The sequence below is a fragment of the Oculina patagonica genome, chromosome 7 (assembly GCF_052425735.1).
Source record: "Oculina patagonica isolate OP01 chromosome 7, crgOcupat, whole genome shotgun sequence".
Classification (NCBI taxonomy): domain Eukaryota; kingdom Metazoa; phylum Cnidaria; class Anthozoa; order Scleractinia; family Oculinidae; genus Oculina; species Oculina patagonica.
Genome location: NC_135764.1, coordinates 10,082,938 through 10,101,172, shown reverse-complemented (window position 1 = coordinate 10,101,172; position 18,235 = coordinate 10,082,938). Strand labels below are relative to the sequence as shown.

The window sequence follows — 18,235 nt, the reverse complement described above, 5'->3', positions numbered from 1 at the left end:
AAAACAGTACCCTCAGAAAGAAGTCAGAAGCAAATAAGGTCGAAAGACCGAATTTAAACACTTAACGGCAAATATTCTAATGTCACGAACGTAGGAGTCGTGTAGGCCCGTCACCTTTATTTACGATTGACTGTTGATTTCTGGACGGGCCCCGTTCTACCTCGTGCGAGCAATACAAACGACTGCACTCAACAGACGTCAAGTAGTGGAAAGTAAGGAAAATTATGCACACAACTCATAGCATCAATCCCGTTGTTTTAGTAGGGGTTTGCAGAACGAACATGTGCTATACTGCAAAAACATCTCCACGCTAAAACAGACCATAGAGTGCTCAAAAAAGCTAGAAATATGCCGTCGAAGAAACACACAAGAGCTTCAAACACAAATTGTTTCGCTCGCTAAACCGTTTAGTTTTATCCGATTTACAAGCGCTTGTTTTACAAGTCCGCGTTCTACAAGTCCGTGCTTAACAAGCCCTCGTTTTACAAGTCCGCGTTTTACTAGTCCTCGTTTTACAAGTCCGCGTTTTACTAGTCCGCGTTTTACTAGTCCGCCTTTACAAGTCCGCGTTTTACCTGAGTCCGCGTTTTACTAGTCCGCGTTTTACAAGTCCGCGTTTTACTAGTCCGCGTTATACTAGTCCGCGTTTTACAAGTCCGCGTTTTACTAGTCCGCGTTTTACTAGTCCAGTCCAGTCCTCAAAATACAGTATGCCAAAACTCCCCGCCCTCTAAAGATAAGTCCTTGACGGTTCTTGTCGTTTTTCGGTGCCTATTTATCTTCGGCATCTTTCTCATCCACCTCTCGTTCTGTCCTGTGTCTGTCATCACACGAAAGAAAAGCTGATTCTCAAAAAATCTGCCACAAAAGGAAATTGACAAAAACAATATGAAAACCATATATCGAAAGTTTCTTATTCTAAAATTTTATCATACGTCTTAATTCAGAGCTACAAAGAAGTTCCTCCTTTTGAGTTATTGATACTGTTCTTACAGTACCTCTTTCCACTAGCGAAATTTTACAAAATTCCTTCGCGGCGAAAAGGTAGCGCGAATCCAGAACAGACTCCAATCGAGAGTGGGTTAATTCTAGATTACTATTAATTAACTATTACAACATTCATTTTTAAAATAGTTTCCCAAGCCGACAAAGCTAACTAAACGTCGAGTGTATCTTTCAGTAAACAAAACATGCCGTTATGACGCCGGAAATCCAGCTCACGCATACTATACCCCGTGACTCACGCAAACCTCCGACTTACGTGCTACTACAGTCATTCCTTTCTAAACATTTTTTTTTTGACCACCACCGTACCTTTCTACCCAAAAAACTCATAAAACCGCCCGGTTTTAACCTGTTTTAACCTTTCAAAAATTAGAGCGTTCGAACCTAAATAAGATCCGTAATCACAAACAACATACAGCCGTTTACCAGCACTCTTTAAAACTCCTGAAACCCTTCAAAATCAGGCAAAATAAATCTTTGAAATAACCTTTATCAATGTTTCTTATTTTTTATTCAGTTCTATAAAATGCCTTTCATACACTACTGTCAAACAAAAATTTCAATTTCCTCAAAGTTTCAAGACAAAAGAATAACAAATATTTCGTGCACAATGTAATTTGATTAAGCCAATATTATCACGTCTAAAAATACTTCAAGCAATTCAGTGAAAACCCGTTTTTTTTCGTATCAACGAAAACCACTTTCGAATAATCAATACATGAAAATAACAATAAGATCAAAAGGAAGAAAGGAACCTTTCTAATTATTTGAAGACTTTCAAAGCCGTGATATTATGCATCCAATCCGCGATAAAATTTAATTACAACAAAATCCAAGTTCTCATTTTGAATTCCATTTTTTTCAGTTGATACCTTTATCCAACTTGTGAAAAATTCCATTCAAGTTCCTATTAATACTGTACATTCCCAATGTTTTGCTCAGGTCTTTAGAAGCGTCTTACTAACCAAATCTAAAATAATTCCAAAACATGCTGTACAAACATTCTACTCTTTGTGACAAACGACTTGACGACCAATTGTTCAGAAATGAAAATCGACACAGTTCTTGCTAAATAATGATAAATAAAAAAAAAAAAGTTTTACGGCGGAGTTAGGCTCAAAAAATATACCGCAAGATCACACCCCCATTCATAGTCAGAAACCAGCAAACCATCTAGTTTGCTAAAAAAAACACTGCGTGACATCAATGACGTTACCTTTTTCATTTACAAAAATAACTTTAACTTGTCAAAGTAAGTGCAATTTCACAATGGTGAATATCAGTACAGTATGGGGCCCAGTTCTCGGCCGGGTCCAGTTCTCGGCCACTTTGTGTTTAACGCGTTTTTTCACACTCCAGTTGAATCAAAAGAAAAAGGTATTTCCTTCAAACGATAGACTGATTCATGTGCTTTAAGTATCTTGAGTTTGATCGTTCAATTCGATATAGAAAGCTCACACGTCGAGTTTACGCGGAGGTAGGTGAATTTGCATTCCCGAAAAAGTTGTTTGTTTACGGCTCCAAATTCATGGATGTAGTTAAATTCGTATTTTATCCAAAAGCCCCCACCATACGAGCTAATTATTGGCATGTGAAACGTAGAATAATTCAGCTTTCTATTTTAGTTAACTTTTCGTTGAACCGTTGTATTTTTTGGTCTTAATTTACTTCGAAATTTTTTCTTGCGACGTTTGCGTATTTGCCAGTTCTCGGCCACCCTGCTCGCTATCACAGCTTAGCGCTTGGTTTTTAATATAATTTCATCTGCTGCTGCCAGAATGAAAGAAATAAATGTTTTAAAAATAAAGTTCAATCTTATCTCTAAGTTTTGAGCTGACTCTTGTCTTGTCTATTATTTCTACAACACCTAAATCTTTCAAGACCTTTTCACTGCAAAATAAACCATTTAAATGCACGGGTCACACAATGCGGTTTTGCCAGAACCTGCACATAGGCAACTAGGCGCGTTAAAATCCTTCTTTTCTAAAGTAAAACAAAGCATCATAAAAATAATTTGGGATCGATATAGTATAAATAGGTTTACAGAGTGATTTTATGACTGTGAAAATTAATTGAGCATTTTTTTACAGATAATTACGCACAAGCTTTTTAGTGGCCGAGAACTGGGCCAAGGTGGCCGAGAACTGGGCCCACAAATGGAGCTTTTATTTTTATTATTGCTCGGGCAAATTAATTTTTGACCAGTCGATAGCTTTACACCAAAAAGCTGAATAATGTAGCTAGCTCTGGGAGAAATTTCAAGTTCCTGCGGTTCTTCTTAGGTAAGAAATACAAGTTTACGTCAAAAGTGGCCGAGAACTGGGCCAAGGTGGCCGAGAACTGGGCCCACAAATGGAGCTTTTATTTTTATTATTGCTCGGGCAAATTAATTTTTGACCGGTCGATAGCTTTACACCAAAAAGCTGAATAATGTAGCTAGCTCCTGCGGTTCTTCTGAGGTAAGAAATACAAGTTTACGTCAAAAGTGGCCGAGAACTGGGCCCCATACTGTACTTTGCCCCGTAAGATTTTTTCTCTGTCCTTCCGCCGAAGCAAAAAAACACTACCTGATTACACATTAACCCAAAAGTCGACCAAGTGTGCCTGCAACGATTTCCTGTCAAAACTAAAATGAAAACCATTGCGGTATGCGTCACCCGTAGCGGTTTTGTAGCAACCCCAAGCTATCCCCGTCTTTTTGGCTGCGCCAGGAGACTACGCTCTAGGACGACCAAAGGGTAAACTATAAATCGGCCACGCCCGATTAATTACTAATCGAATCCTGATTTAACTCTTGGACACAAACACATTCTGGGATAATTGTACTCTTAGTGAAGAAATTATTCAACATGACACGAGCGTGGGACAAAGAAAAAATCTGAGTCCCCGGCGGGAATCGAACCCATGGCCTCCCAGATACCGGTTGGGCGCTCTAACCAACTGAGCTACGAGAGACTCGTTGTGAGCTGGGCCATTTACTAGGTTGATATATCTTTTACTCCATTGGATAATAACTCTGACATTTTTTACCTTTAGGGTATGGTCACATGACGCCAGATACGTGGGTTGGCCAGTTGGTAACCGTTTTTTATGGTCTCGTCGGTTTACCAATATCTATGTTGGCTCTGAAAACACTTGGCGAAGTCATCGTCAGTGGTATACAGTCACTCGTTTTACGAATCGAAAAGCGGTTACTCAAGACAAGACAAGTTCGTAAAATCAGACAAAAAACATTTGTGGGAACATGCGTGCTAATGATACTTTTCCTCTTACTGGGAAGTGTTATTAATGTTCTCGCTGAAGGTTGGAGTTTCGTAGAAGGCATATACGTCTGGTTTGTCGTGCTTTCCACAATCGGGTTTGGAGATTACATACCATTTCAGTCTCTTGATCAGAAGTCCGAGAGCGGAAGAGAAATTCTTTGGGTGCTCATAGCCATCTTGGCGTTCTTCGTCTTGCTTGGCCTTTGTGTCGTGTCAGCAGTGTTGACGTCCCTTGTTCAAGCGGCAGAAGAATTCAAATCGAAAACCAAACCCGCTGGTAAACTGGTTCAATTTGTGAAGAGGCAAAAGACTAAAATGTTAAGATCATCTGTGTACGAAACAAAGGAAGAAATGGTGGACGAGGAAGAAAGACGATGTAATGCGGTCGTTTTGCTCGAAATAAACAGCCGAGTGAGATCGAACAGTATTTAAAAGGGACACTGTCACCAGTTTCACTTCAAGAACTCAAGAGCCTAAAGACATGTGGAAATTACGAATAGTGGTCCAATTTTGTTAAAAAGCACCATGTAAGTCTACTGAAGCGCTAAACAAGTGATATTTTTATGATGCCATCAAGAACTTCAGATCTCAAATTGAAAACGTCAGGTTGATATTTCTCAAGCTTTTAACTTGTGGACTGCAAAAAATTCCTTCAGCAACAATTTACTTAATATCTCCATCTTGATGTACTAAGTGTATTTCATGTTTGAGAAGACCTATTCGCCGATTTTAGTACTTTTTTTTTATAAAAAAAGCATTAAAATTCATGACAGTGTCCCTTTAAGAGCAAAGGATCTAACGAGAATGGCCTGGAGTACTCCACAAACTTTTTGGTGGCAGCGTGCGTTCCGCTTCTTGAAACCCGTATGAACCTATCTCAGACCAAACTATGTGATTTTCCGTAGCCTTTTTCGGACTTGACCCGAAAATAGATAAGTTATTTCAGACCCCCAAAATTAGTACACATCTCTAATACTAATTAATAATCCAATAATTTCGGCTAGCCGGGAATGGCTTCAAAATGTGGGTAAACATTTGAGAACGGTTTGATTTCCTGTTTTAAATGAGAAAACTGCATTTTCCAAACAACATACCCAATTCCAGCCCGAGTGCAAACATACTCTATCTCAGACCAAAAATCTTAAAATCTATACGCTTTTCAGTCCAAACAGGCTAAAAAACATACCATTTGTCGCCACAAATACATTTAAGGGAGTACCGTCCCCCTCTCCTGGAAAGCGATGATTGGCAATACAGTTACATTAATTTAAAGGCCCGACAAAACGAGGAAACACGTTTCCAGAAACATGCTGGAAACATGTTTTCACAATTGCACGGAAACACGAAAGGTTTCTTCCGAGTAGAATCAAAATTGCTTCTTGGAATCAAAATTGACGCTGGAAACAACGTTTCCCGTGTGGCAAAACTGGGAAACATTGGGGATACATACGCGCGTTACGGGTGACCTGGAAAGTGCAACAAGACTCAGAATAAACATTTTTTTGTACAAACAAGTAAGTTAATAACCAAAAGCATCTCAAAAGCAAGAAAAAGCAAGGCGCTTAAAATTAATATTAATGCTGTTTAATTTACGGTTGATTTTTGACCCCATTGGGAAAGGGGAATTGGAACTCGAGATTGGCAGGGCATGTTGCAAAATCGTAACACGTACACGCGCAAAATTCGAAGGACATGTTGCAGCGACACGTGCCATTGTGGCACAATGGAACTTACCGCTGCAGCACGCCCCTGCTACATTTTCGTGCGTGGGCTCATGTTCTGGTCTTGTCCCTGGTACATGTACAAAAAGTCCTTCATGTGTCAAGACTTTATATGGTTGAGGGGCAACATTCTCATTATGAACCAAATTAAAAGCAGAAAAACAAACAAACAAACAAAGACAAAAACGTTTTCACTGGATCCAAACTGTAAATAACTAACATTTTAGGACATTTGGTTGCATATCCGGAGACATCCTCGGAGACCCAGGGGCAGTTAGTGGGGCGAGGGAAACGCGAAAATGCGGGTAGAAAATAGCGCGAAACTGCGAGGGAAAAAATCAGCATATAAAAGTTGTATTGACTGAAAGTGCCCCTGGGGAAAGATTCTTATCAGACCAGTTCAAAAAGCTCTCTGAATACTGACTCCTGATTGGGCAGAAAAATCTTTTGTATTCCCTTTGTATTATTCTGCCCAATCGGCGACCAGCCTGACTACAGTCCTTTTGGTGTGTTCTCACACGAAATATGTACACAAAGCCAGTTCGCTCGCCATCTCTGTTTTGCTTGTTCGCCAAGAATTTGCTCGGGAAGGAAAAGTTTCGGCTAGTGCCTCCTCAACTTGGATGTGAAGTGTCGGAAAATTTTGTCTTCGGGAAATATGACCGTCATTTGAGTGCTACAATTGGTGCTGCACGCATTACACGCGCGCGTAGCTAATCGGTCGATCGACGGAAAAAATTTTACAAAATGTAAGGTCTTGAAAGTTTGTTTGGAAATAGTTTTTGACTTCCTAAAATCTTTAGCTTAATGTAACTTAAAATACATTGTTATTTTAATTTATTATTATGATATTCGAAGTTATCTTTCTTATTACTATCTTTTCTTTAATGTAGATAAGGTATTACCTTTTTGTAACTTTATTTATTTATTTTTCCTTCTAGAATAACTAGGCTAATTGCAGGAGGTGAAAAATATTGTAAATAATATGATTGTTTAAATAAACTTTTTGTTGTTGTTGTAGTTTCGCTTCCAGCTGCGATCGATCTTCTATAATCTCACCTATAAAAAACTTAGGAATCGCTGCTGCACGCTTTGCACGCGTAGCTAGACGGCCGCTTGACAAATCTGCCGGGCTTGTTCGCAAAAAAATTACTCTTGTTTGGAAAAGTTTCGCGTTAAGCTGTCATTGATCTTCCCAGAAAAAATCTGAAAACATCCATTACAGCAGTGCAACTAGTATATCGCACACAAACTTTTAAACTCGCAAACAGCATGCCGGTATTACGATACCTGCGATCGACCACAATCTGAAGAATCCGCCGTTTCTCCGCGTGCATGGCCGTCAAACTTTCGACGTTTTCAACCAGGGGAGGCACTAGCCGAAACTTTTCCTTCCCGAGCTAATTCTTGGCGAACAAGCAAGACAGGTATGGCGAACGAACTCGCTTTGTGTACATATTTCGTGTGAGAACACACCAAAAGGACTGTAGTCAGGCTGGTCGCCGATTGGGCAGAATAATACAAAGGGAATACAAAAGATTTTTCTGCCCAATCAGGAGGCAGTATTCAGAGAGCTTTTTGAACTGGTCTGGTAAGAATCTTTCCCCAGGGGCACTTTCAGTCAATACAACTTTTATATGCTGATTTTTTCCCTCGCAGTTTCGCGCTATTTTCTACCCGCATTTTCGCGTTTCCCTCGCCCCACTAACTGTCCCTGGGTCTCCGAGGATGATCCGGAGAGAAAATGGTTCATCTATCATTTATACTTTTGTCGTAGCAATGAAGGTTTTGAATTTTGATAGCCTACTTATGAGCGAATTGCTTTGTAAATTATTTCAGCGAATTAGCTCGTATGTCAGGTATTTGGTAACTTTAAATATAACTTAAACTAAAAAAAGTTTATATTTGTTGCTTCTAAGAAAATGTAAATTTATATATTACCTAATTAAATTACCTAACCTTGGCACACCGGGACTGTATTGTATTTAAAATAGACCGTTTCAATCAGCCAACCTGTTTTACTTCTGTGTACCTGTTCTATTTGCATTTAAGTGTCATTTTACAAGACAAAAATGTGCTCTAAGCTAAAATGGATTATATCCAATATCAGCAAAGATACCAAGGTTTTTTCAATCGGGTGTTTTTATTTCTATGCTACATGTACGTCGGTGCGTTTGTGTTCATATCGATAGAACGGGAACCAACGAAGAAGCAGAGTGAAGAAAATAAAATAGATATGGACATTTTGAAGAAAATTACCAGGACGAAGTACAATAATAATAATAATAATATTAATTGATATTTATATTGCACATTTTCTATAAAATAATCAAATGCGCATTACAAACATTACAATAGATACAAAATAAGAAACTATTTACAATCTTCAGAAATTTACAATTAGCTATAAGAAAAAAAAATTCATATAAACTTACAAAATGCCTTGCTAAATAAAAATGTCACAAGTTTCTGTTTAAAATCACTTTTATGACAGAAGATCAGGTTGCCAAGCTTGTCGACGCACTGAAGCCGTTGTCTTGTTCCAGTTTGCCACACCGGAGCTACGAACACGCAACCAGTTTTACACTGCAGCTTTTAACTACAATAGGTTTGTATTAAGTTATTTAGTAAAGCGTTGAATACCTCAGTATAAACAGAAATATGGTTAAATATAAAGCTTTGTGAATATCCACACTTCTGTTTACATCTGTAAGCGCCGAAAATATTTTTAATTATACCTAGCCTGGCATTTACAAAAATCTACTATCCCGTTTACATCTGCAAGCACCAAAAATTCATTTTAAATGCTTCAAGCAAGTTTACTGTTGGGGCTGATAGGGTTTAAACAATAGCGTCTCTTTTGTGATGGCAATGCAATACTGAGCTAATTAAAGTACGAATTTTATGATGATGGTAGCGAAAACGTTGATAGAATATCGCAAGGGGTGGTTGTTGCTAAAAAGTGTCGAAAACATCTAACAAAAAAAAAACAGCAGTACTTTAATGTTTGACTGCCTTGGAAAAAAAGCTGTCGAGATATAGCGCAACAGTGAAGCATTTCAACTATTAATTATTGTTTTTAGTTCAATGATTAGCATAATGTTGGCAGAAGGGTTTAAACCTGGCCATATTACAAAATAACTTGAATTTATTGATAATAAGAATAGCCGGAAAAGAAATGTTTTATGAATTCATCGTTGTACACCTTATCCCCCCAGACCCTGTCAGAGAACAACTAGAAACCAAAACAAAATGAATAAAAAAAAAACCCGTTTGACGAGCACTCTTTCTTATTTGACAGGGGCGTAACATGGCAACGAGGGTGCTTCTTAAAAGGAGTTTGTGGAGAACGTTTCTATTCGCTGCTTACAGTATGTTTGGTTCGTGGCTTTTCTACTATATTGAGAGGACGCCCATTACCTACAAAGAGATGTCAGCTAACATGCTTGACGAACTGAAACAAAAGTACAACATGAGCATGAATCACTCCGACTTCACGGCATTTGCCAATGACGCCTATAAGGCTATTAAGGTTGGAAGAAAAGTGGAATGGACCTTTCTGAACACTACCTCCTACGTGTTTACAATTTTGACAACAATAGGTAATATGTGTAGTAAATAGTGGTAAATTTTAAGCTCGGTGATAAAAAATTAATGGAGCAAGAAAAGAAAAATCTGAGACACCGATTTTAGAGCTATATATGTAGATCAAATTCCACATAAAAGTTAAGGCTCTCATGTAAATGTGTTCTGAAATAAACCCAAAGTTGTGCAACATTATAATTGTAAACAAAATGCTGAAGTTGCTTATTATGGGCTATATGATGCAAACAAAATCCCTCATTAGAATCTTTATTCAATAAGCTTTCAGAAAATATATACTTTATTAGGGTTACCATTGATGGTTTGCACACAATTTGACTTATATTAGAACGAAAACGCCAATTTTCCTTCCGTGATACCTTAACTCCCGGACACAAACACATTCTAGGGCAATTGTACTCTTTTACTCTATTGGATAATAAGTCTGACATTTTTTTCCTTTTAGGGTATGGTCACATGACGCCAGATACGTGGGTTGGCCAGTTGGTAACCGTTTTTTATGGTCTAGTCGGTTTACCAATATCTATGTTGGCTCTGAAAACACTTGGCGAAGTCATCGTCAGTGGTATACAGTCACTCGTTTTACGAATCGAAAAGCGGTCACTCAAGACAAAACAAGTTCGTAAAATCAGACAAAAAACATTTGTGGGAACATGCGTGCTAATGATACTTTTCCTCTTACTGGGAAGTGTTATTAATGTTCTCGCTGAAGGTTGGAGTTTCGTAGAAGGCATATACGTCTGGTTTGTCGTTCTTTCCACCATCGGATTTGGAGATTACATACCATTTCAGTCTCTTGATCAGAAGTCCGAGAGTGGAAGAGAAATTCTCTGGGTGCTCATAGCCATCTTGGCGTTCTTCGTCTTGCTTGGTCTTTGTGTCGTGTCAGCGGTGTTGACGTCCCTTGTTCAAGCGGCAGAAGAATTCAAATCGAAAACAAAACCCACTGGTAAACTGATTCAGTTTGTTAAGAGGCAAAAGCCTAAAGTGTTAAGATCATATGTGTACGAAACGAATGGAGAGATGGTAGACGAGGAAGAGGGACCATGTAATGCGGTTGTTTTGCTTGAAATAAATAGCCGAGTGAGATCGAACAGTATTTAAAGGGAATGTGTCACGGCTGAGTTAAGTATGCTCGCAATGAAACTTTATATGTTTGCAAAGAAATTACTTCTATGCATGTAAATGACAAAAGAACAGCTTCACTGCAACCAAATGTGTCTCCGGGGCGTCATAGTTTAAAGTTAAAGCAAACAGAAAATATGACATATGACAATCCGTTTCACTATTCGCCGCTTTTGGCCATCCGTAAATTTTTTGTATTTGGTGTGTTATGCCTAAATTTAGCTAAAAACCGTGACACAATCCCTTTAAGAGCAAAGGAACTAACTTGAACGGCCTGGAGTACTCTACAAACACTTTAGTGGCAGCGTGCGTCCCGCTTTTTGAAACCCTTATCCTATTTTACACCAAAATGTGTAATTTTCCATTTTAAAATACCCTTTTTGTCTTGTGACGTCATGACTACGTCATGACGACACAAGATAATACTACAGGCATGGAGGGGACAAGGTGCATTCCATGCGTATTTGCTTTCTGAGGCCGCGGAATTTTCCCGCCATGTCAATATTTTTCCCGCCATGTCAAAATTTTCTTTTTTCAGTAAATGCCGAAAAATGCGATCATCAGATTTAAACAAAATAGATGCAGACTTCTCATCCTCAAAGCACTGGAAATCTGGAGATTGAGGTAAAAAAATCTGGAGATTTCAGTAAAAACCGGGAGATTGATCAACTGACGGACAAAAATAGCTAAAAGAGTCCTAAAACCAGGCGCTAATCAAATGACTTGTTACTCTGTTTTTTCGTGAGATTTCTGTTTCTCGTCGTGAGATTGAAGTGAAAACCGTGAGTCTCAGGACAAAATCGTGAGACTTGAGAGGTCTGCAGATGCTGTTTACACTGACAGTTGCGTTCATTTTTAAGCTTTTTGTTTGTTTTTCTTAGTGATAAAAGCAATCACACGAGATTCCCACCATTCTAGTCATATTAGTCAATCAGATACTAGCTACCGTTTCGTGAGAACATGTGTTTTATGATTTTGGTACAGCAATAGGGGAAAAGCATGTCTTAAACAGGATTGCGCCTTACAGAACTGTAGGTATGTCGACCGACAATATGTCAGGAAAATCTTTTTTTGCCGTTTCCATTTTGATCCATTTTTGATTAGATCCGATTTCAAAGATGTAATAGACCGTAGTAGTCGAACCACATGTGTGCCTTTACTCCAGTGTGTGTGCCTTTACTTCAGTGCCTTTACTTTACTTTACTTGCCTAAGCTAGCTAGCTTAGGCAAGTTAGAATTTGTGCTGATTAAACTAGTTCAAAACAAGTGATCCCGTGGACATTATTTTCCTTGTGTGTCTTCAATTTGAGTATTACTCGAAGACACACGCGAAAGGTCAACCATGAAACTTTGCTTGGTAGTGTGCGTGAGTTTATTGAAACGTGAGGCTGAAAACGTTCTTATCAGTCACAACATACAGACACAAAACAACAAAGGAGAATCTGTGACTTTGTTGACCTTTTTAAGATATTTAAGAATTATCTGTGACAGATAAATGCTTATGAATCTGTGTGTGTCTGTATTCTTTTTGTGCTGTTATCGGAGTCCTATAACTGTTCAACGGCTACATGCTGGAGTGTAATTTGAATTTAAGTCAAGCCTACTTTCGGCTGCTTGGAAAAATCGCTTTTGATAAGGTGTCGGAAACAAGTCGCGTGACAGTAATAAGTACAAACATTATCCGCCTGACAGAAATAGCAACGATCAATTAATAGTATGAATCAAAATGGACGCTTAATTACCGTGATTGTGATCGGAATGGATACTATTAAGGCATCGATTTCAAAACTTTAAGCATGTAATCTTATACAATAATTAAAGATAGAAACTTCACGGACAGTTACTCAGAGTTTCACGCACGAAGCGATCATCAGACTGTGTCGTTAGATGCGGTGAAATACAATTTAAACTACGTTCATGGAGGACGGTTGGAACGATCCTGTCTCTGATTGGCCGTGTAGTACTTGTTTTCGTGCCTGCACTTGGTAACAAGCTCAGATCTTTTGTTCAAGAAGGTGGATCTGTCAGCTGATAGTATATGCAGAGCTTCTCCGTCAGACACAAATTGCAGCGTGACGGGTTTCCCCTGTAAGCGCTTGCTCTCGTGACAATGGACCACTTGATCGAAAATTCGGTGTTGTTGTCTTTCAGGTCCCAAATCTTATAGATATTTTTTAGTTGGATTTTAAGTCTTTCGCGTGAGAACCTTTTGTAGTTGGAATAAACCTTTGTTTTTATCTTTAACTGTGAAATCGTGAAGTTCAGCGCAAGCATTCACGACAAAGGTTTCTGAATTGACAAGTGAATCAAGAGTTTCGTATATCGTGTTGTGAATGTCACAACTTTTATCGAGCGACAAAAGTAGCTTTAGTTTTAGTTTAAATTTTAGGGGTGAGCACAGGGAACCCAAACCCTGTATTAGTTATTCATAATCTTAAAATAAAAATGTTCTTATTAACCTGCGTTCCTGTGTTTTTTTACCGGTTTTGGGGGCGATTTGAATCAGAGCGAAAGCGGTTTAGACGGTTTACGTTGCGAGTTTTAAACGGTAATCGATCTGTCGCAATGTAAATACGACGCGCCTTAAGTTTCTCAAGTTACTAACACCATTAACTATTAACTCTCCTCGCGGGGAGTTTCGTGTTTCAATTTAATGGTCAATTTAATGGTCTTCTCTCCCGCGAGGGGAATTAATAGTTAATGATAACAGTTAAAGTAAAACTTGAGACATAATTGAGGCGCGTCGTATTGACATTGCGGCAGATCGATTACCGTTAAAAACTCGCAACATAAACCACCTTCGCTCTGATTCAAATCGCCCCCAAAACCGGTTAAAAAAAACACAGGAACGCAGGTAAATAAGGACATTTTTATTTTAAGATTATGAATAACTAATACAGCGTTTGGGTTCCCTGTGGGGTGAGGAGTCTGAATGTTTCTTTATGTTAGATGCACGCTTTTTAATTTTCGATATCTTTACAAGCAATAAATAGACGTGAAAAGCGGTCTATTTTCAAATAAATTAAACTCTGAAAAGAGTCACAAGACACTAAGCCCAGAGGGCTTTTGATTCAGACCTGACCCGAAAGTAAATAATTTATTTCAGGCGGTACACATCTCTAATATAATTATGACCTCGGCCAGCCGGGAATGGCTTCCTTTGAGAAGTGGTTTCAAATTCCGCGATTTTAATGGGCAAAAACGTATTTTCTCAGCAACATACCCAATTTCAGGCCGAGTGAAAAACATACTCTATATCTTTCCAAATGTTCAAAATCTATACGAATAAGAATATATTTTGTTCACTTTCATTTGACCTGGACAGTGGAACATATTATATAGTGGTGAGATAGGTAGAAGGCCTGCAGTAACTTTGAACGTTTCCGTAAACATTTTTTTAGCGCAAACAATTTAATAATCAAGGGCTTCTCAAAAGCAACACTTCCAAAGTCATAAAGCGAGTGCTTTTTGCATAACTGGCAATACGTCTGGGATAGGAGCGAAAAAAAGCGAAGTGACAGTGTCAAATGTTAGGGCAGTTTATGGTTGATTGTTAACACCATCGTAACAATCTACTATTGCCCTGGAAAAGAAGTTAGTGTGAAGAAGTATTTACACACGCTCACGATGGGACAAATCACAGCAAATATGCAGCAGGCACAAAGTTGAAACATGTGAACACACAAGAAAATGTAGCTCCGACATGTTGCAGCGAGGGGCTGATACGTTTCGGGGGAAGTATCGCTGCAACATGTGGTCGCGACATATTCGTGTCTGTATACGTGTTTTGATTTTGTCACTGTTTCATGATGCTCAGTGGTCCTCGGAAAAATCGTAACATGTACACAGGTAAAATTTGCAGGGCATGTTGCAGCGACACATGCCATCGTGGCACAATGGAACGTGCCGCTGCAGCACGTCCCTGCTACATTTTCTTGCGTGGGTAAATGCAGTGGTCTTGTCACTGGTACATGTTGCCGATACAATTTGTGTTGCAGGACCCATATTAGCTTATTTACATTCTGATTATGAACCAAATTAAAAGCAAACAAACAAACAAAAAAAAAAACGCAAAAACATCTTCTCTGGACCCAGACTGGAAATAACTAACATTTTATGACATTAATTTGGTTGCAAATTTATAAACTTCCACGAGAAAATGGTTTATCTATTATTTATACTTTCTCCGTAGAAATGAAGTTTTTGAATTTTGATGAGCGAATTGCTTTATAATTCATTTCAGCGAATCAGCTCTTTTGTCAGGTATTTGGTAACTAAAAATAAAACTAAAAACAAGTTTTGTTGCATCCAAGAAAATGTAAATTCATAACTTAACTAATTAAATAACCTAAGCATGGCACACTGGGATAGTATTGTATTCAAAATAGACCGTTTAAACCAGCCAACCTGTTTTACTTCTGTGTACCTGTTCTTCTATTTGCACTTAAGTGTCAATTTTACAAGACAAAAATGTGCTCTAAGCTAACACGCATTATTTCCAATATCAGCAAAGATACCAAGGTTCTCTTCATTCGGGTGTTTTTATTTCTGTGTTACCTGTACGTCGGCGCGTTTGTGTTCATGACGATTGAACGGGAGCCAACGAAGAAGCAGAGTGAACAAAACGAAATAGATATGGAAATTTTAAAGAAAATTACCACGAAGAAGTACAATATGACAGAAGATCAGTTTACCAAGCTTGTCGACGCACTGAAGCCGTTGTCTTGTTCCAATTTGCCAGACTGGAGCTACGAACACGCAACCAGTTTTACACTGCAGCTTTTAACTACAATAGGTTTGTATTAAGTTTTTTAGTTAAGTGTTGAATACCTCAGTATAAACAGACATATGGTTATTTTCAAAGCTTTGTGAATATCCACACTTCTAATCTGCTATCCCGTTTACATCTGCAAGCACCAAAAATTAATTGCAAATGCTAAAGGCAAGTTTACTGTTGTGGTATAGGTTTTAAACAACACATAGCCTCTGCGATGGCGATGCTCTTCTGAACTAATTAGAGTTTGCATTTTCACATGGCGATAGCGAAAAACTTGATAGAAGGGCGAATATCGCAAGGAGTAATTGATGCTAAATAGTGTCAAAAATATCAAAATAAATAACAATTCTTGAATGTTTGGCTGCCTTGGGGAAAAAAAACTGTCGAGGTATAGCGCAACAGTGACGCATTTCAACTATTAATTATTGTTTTCAGTTCAATGATTAGCATAATGCCGGCAGCTGTCACTTTGTTTCAAAACATTCTGCCATTTTCCCAGAATGGTTTATAGTAATACGAGTCAAAGCTGGCAATATCAGGTAATCCGACTCTGTGTCGAAAAAGTTTTGTTGTTGGGATGTTGAAATATACAATTGTGCAACCCCTAAGCAATAAGAAGGGAAAAACATACGTGGTGTGAATCTGATGAATATGTTCGTCAGCCTTAATGCGGCAGAATTAATTTTCTAAAGTGTTGAAATAAGCTATTATTCAGGCTCCAAACGATGCAGGAGACTCAAAAGACTTTTGAATTAATTTTGCAGACTGCAGTTATACTTTGTCTTTCGGAAATTAAGCCACCGTTTTCGATTGCGATCGTCTTTAAAAAAATGTACCATTTGCCGTTTTCACCATTTAATTAAACTTAAACCAAGGGAGAGAAAGCAGCAGAGAAATAACGATAACCGAAGGAAATTAACCCTATTCAGACCAGGGGAGCTTTTGAGGCCCGCGCTGACTTTGAACGCTTATAACTTTTTTAAGATTCAACCAAACCCTGCCAAACTTTCCGAGTCTACCTAAAATTTTCTGGGAATAATTTGGTGGGATAGGATGTTGTGCCAGCAACTCGACATCACCATAGCAATGGCATTTTGATAGGCATGTTTTCCCAAATTAGTAGTTCGTGTTTTTTTTTAATTTATTTTACCTTTTTGCGGTTTGAAAGCACAGTTTTATTGATTTTGGATACTTTGCAGTAATTTTGGGTGGTTTTCTAGCATTTTGGAAAACAAAATTCGAAATCCAAGATGGCGGATCCAAGATGGCGGCTGTTTTGACATCATGATGTAATTCTTGGTTTTCACGTGACGTCATCAAAATTTTACACTCCAGAATCGTAAGGCCCCTGAGTTTTTATCCTTCACTGGCTATAAGACGTCCTTAATACGTATATTTTTGAAGGTTTTTAGCTCGATAGCATCCCACGAGTCACTTGTATTTTCTCGGTGTACACACGAGCCTTTAGGCGAGTGTGTATACGAAGAAAATACAAGTGACAAGTGGGATATCCCATAGTATACCACGAGAAAGTGTTGTGTAACTATTTTATACCATGCCATAGAAAATACGCTCACTAAATTTCATCGAGAATAAGATCGCAGCGCACGATGGGAAGGTTGGGTTGAATACCGTCGAATATACAACGGCTTTCCTGTATTCTGATTGGCTGTATTTTCTATGGCATGGTATAAACTAGGTTATAATAGTGTTATTTGTCAGTGTCTGTTCTCCACTATCAAATGTCGATATGTTTCTCAATTGTTAGTTACTTTTTCCTCGTAGGTTATGGTAACATCACACCTCGAACCGCAGCAGGACAAATAGTCACCATAGTCTATGCCTTATTTGGAATACCGTTAACGCTTCTGACTTTAAAATCCATTGGTGGATGGTACAACAAGCTCGTCAAATGCATCATCACTATGATTGAAAATTGTTTCCGCGGAATGCAGCATGAGATAAAGAACCTTGAGCTTAAGGTTCTTATTGCCAATGTATTCCTTTTAGTGGCTCTAATCCTCTCTGCAGCCGTGGTGTCTTCATACGAAAACACGTGGAGCATACGTCAAGGCATATACGTTTGGTTCATCACCCTGACAACTGTAGGTTTTGGAGAGTTCGTTCCAGAAATTATGATGAAAGGGCTTCAACCCAACACTCTTATCATCCCTGGATTGTGCTTCATGTCTGGGGTTGTGGACGCGTTGGTGGAGTATGTAAACAAAGCTGATGTCAGGATTCTTCGTTGCCGGGGTGCAGCGTGCCTTTGCTGTAACAACTCGACTCATTTATCAGATGGCGACAACGTGATTGAAATAGCTGACACCCAGGATCACTCATGTAATAATTCAGGATTTGAGGCGACTACCACAAAACAAGACACTATTAATTCATGCAATGATACGACGTTGTAAACAACAACAACAGCAACAAAAATGATAACATTATGGAAAACCTTAATGTACATAAATTTTTCCAAATCTTGAATTTTACTTTTAATGAAAAGGTGTCCAGTTTTCCATCTAAAGATCATTTTGTTTTTGGCATCCTTTCAGGATAACGTTTGATTAGATACCATAAAGAAATGGAAATGACGTATCAATATCACGTTATGTTTCGGTCTAAAAAGGAAACACGTATACAGTATACAGTATTATACAGTACGACACAAGTTGTGTCGTCATAGGTTTAGGAGATCCCAGTCTCAATTAAAGACCGACAAATAAAGTCCTTTTTGA

The 18,235-nt window shown here is 38.5% G+C and overlaps 2 protein-coding genes across 4 annotated transcripts in view; both read left to right on the top strand.

Annotated features, from left to right (window-relative positions):
- The window catches only part of LOC144660721 (two pore potassium channel protein sup-9-like), a 17,622-nt gene extending 11,388 nt beyond the window's left edge, over nucleotides 1-6,234 (top strand). For both annotated transcript variants that reach the window (XM_078521450.1, XM_078521449.1), the window contains exon 3: nucleotides 4,042-6,234. In XM_078521450.1, coding sequence (XP_078377576.1) covers nucleotides 4,042-4,700 — 659 coding nt within the window. In that variant the 3' untranslated portion in view covers nucleotides 4,701-6,234. The remainder of the gene's footprint in view (nucleotides 1-4,041) is intronic.
- LOC144660710 (uncharacterized) lies at nucleotides 4,765-18,235 on the top strand. Of its 2 annotated transcripts, XM_078521431.1 has the most exons (5): nucleotides 4,765-4,795; nucleotides 8,484-8,597; nucleotides 9,291-9,591; nucleotides 10,038-10,541; nucleotides 17,280-18,235. In XM_078521431.1, the coding sequence occupies exons 3-5, from the start codon at nucleotides 9,300-9,302 to the stop codon at nucleotides 17,909-17,911; spliced, it is 1,428 nt and encodes a 475-aa protein (XP_078377557.1). In that variant the 5' UTR covers nucleotides 4,765-4,795; nucleotides 8,484-8,597; nucleotides 9,291-9,299; the 3' UTR covers nucleotides 17,912-18,235. The 2 variants fall into 2 exon arrangements, with proteins under 2 accessions (XP_078377557.1, XP_078377556.1); XM_078521430.1 differs by lacking the exons at nucleotides 4,765-4,795; nucleotides 8,484-8,597 and having other exon boundaries at nucleotides 9,119-9,591.

Coding starts and splice junctions, on each gene's coding strand:
- LOC144660710 (XM_078521431.1), top strand. CDS start 9,300: ATGGCAACGAGGGTGCTTCTTAAAAGGAGTTTGTGGAGAACGTTTCTA. Junction 9,592..10,037: donor TACAATTTTGACAACAATAG/GTAATATGTGTA, acceptor TTTTCCTTTTAG/GGTATGGTCACATGACGCCA. Junction 10,542..17,279: donor ATCGAAAACAAAACCCACTG/GTAAACTGATTC, acceptor TTTTCCTCGTAG/GTTATGGTAACATCACACCT.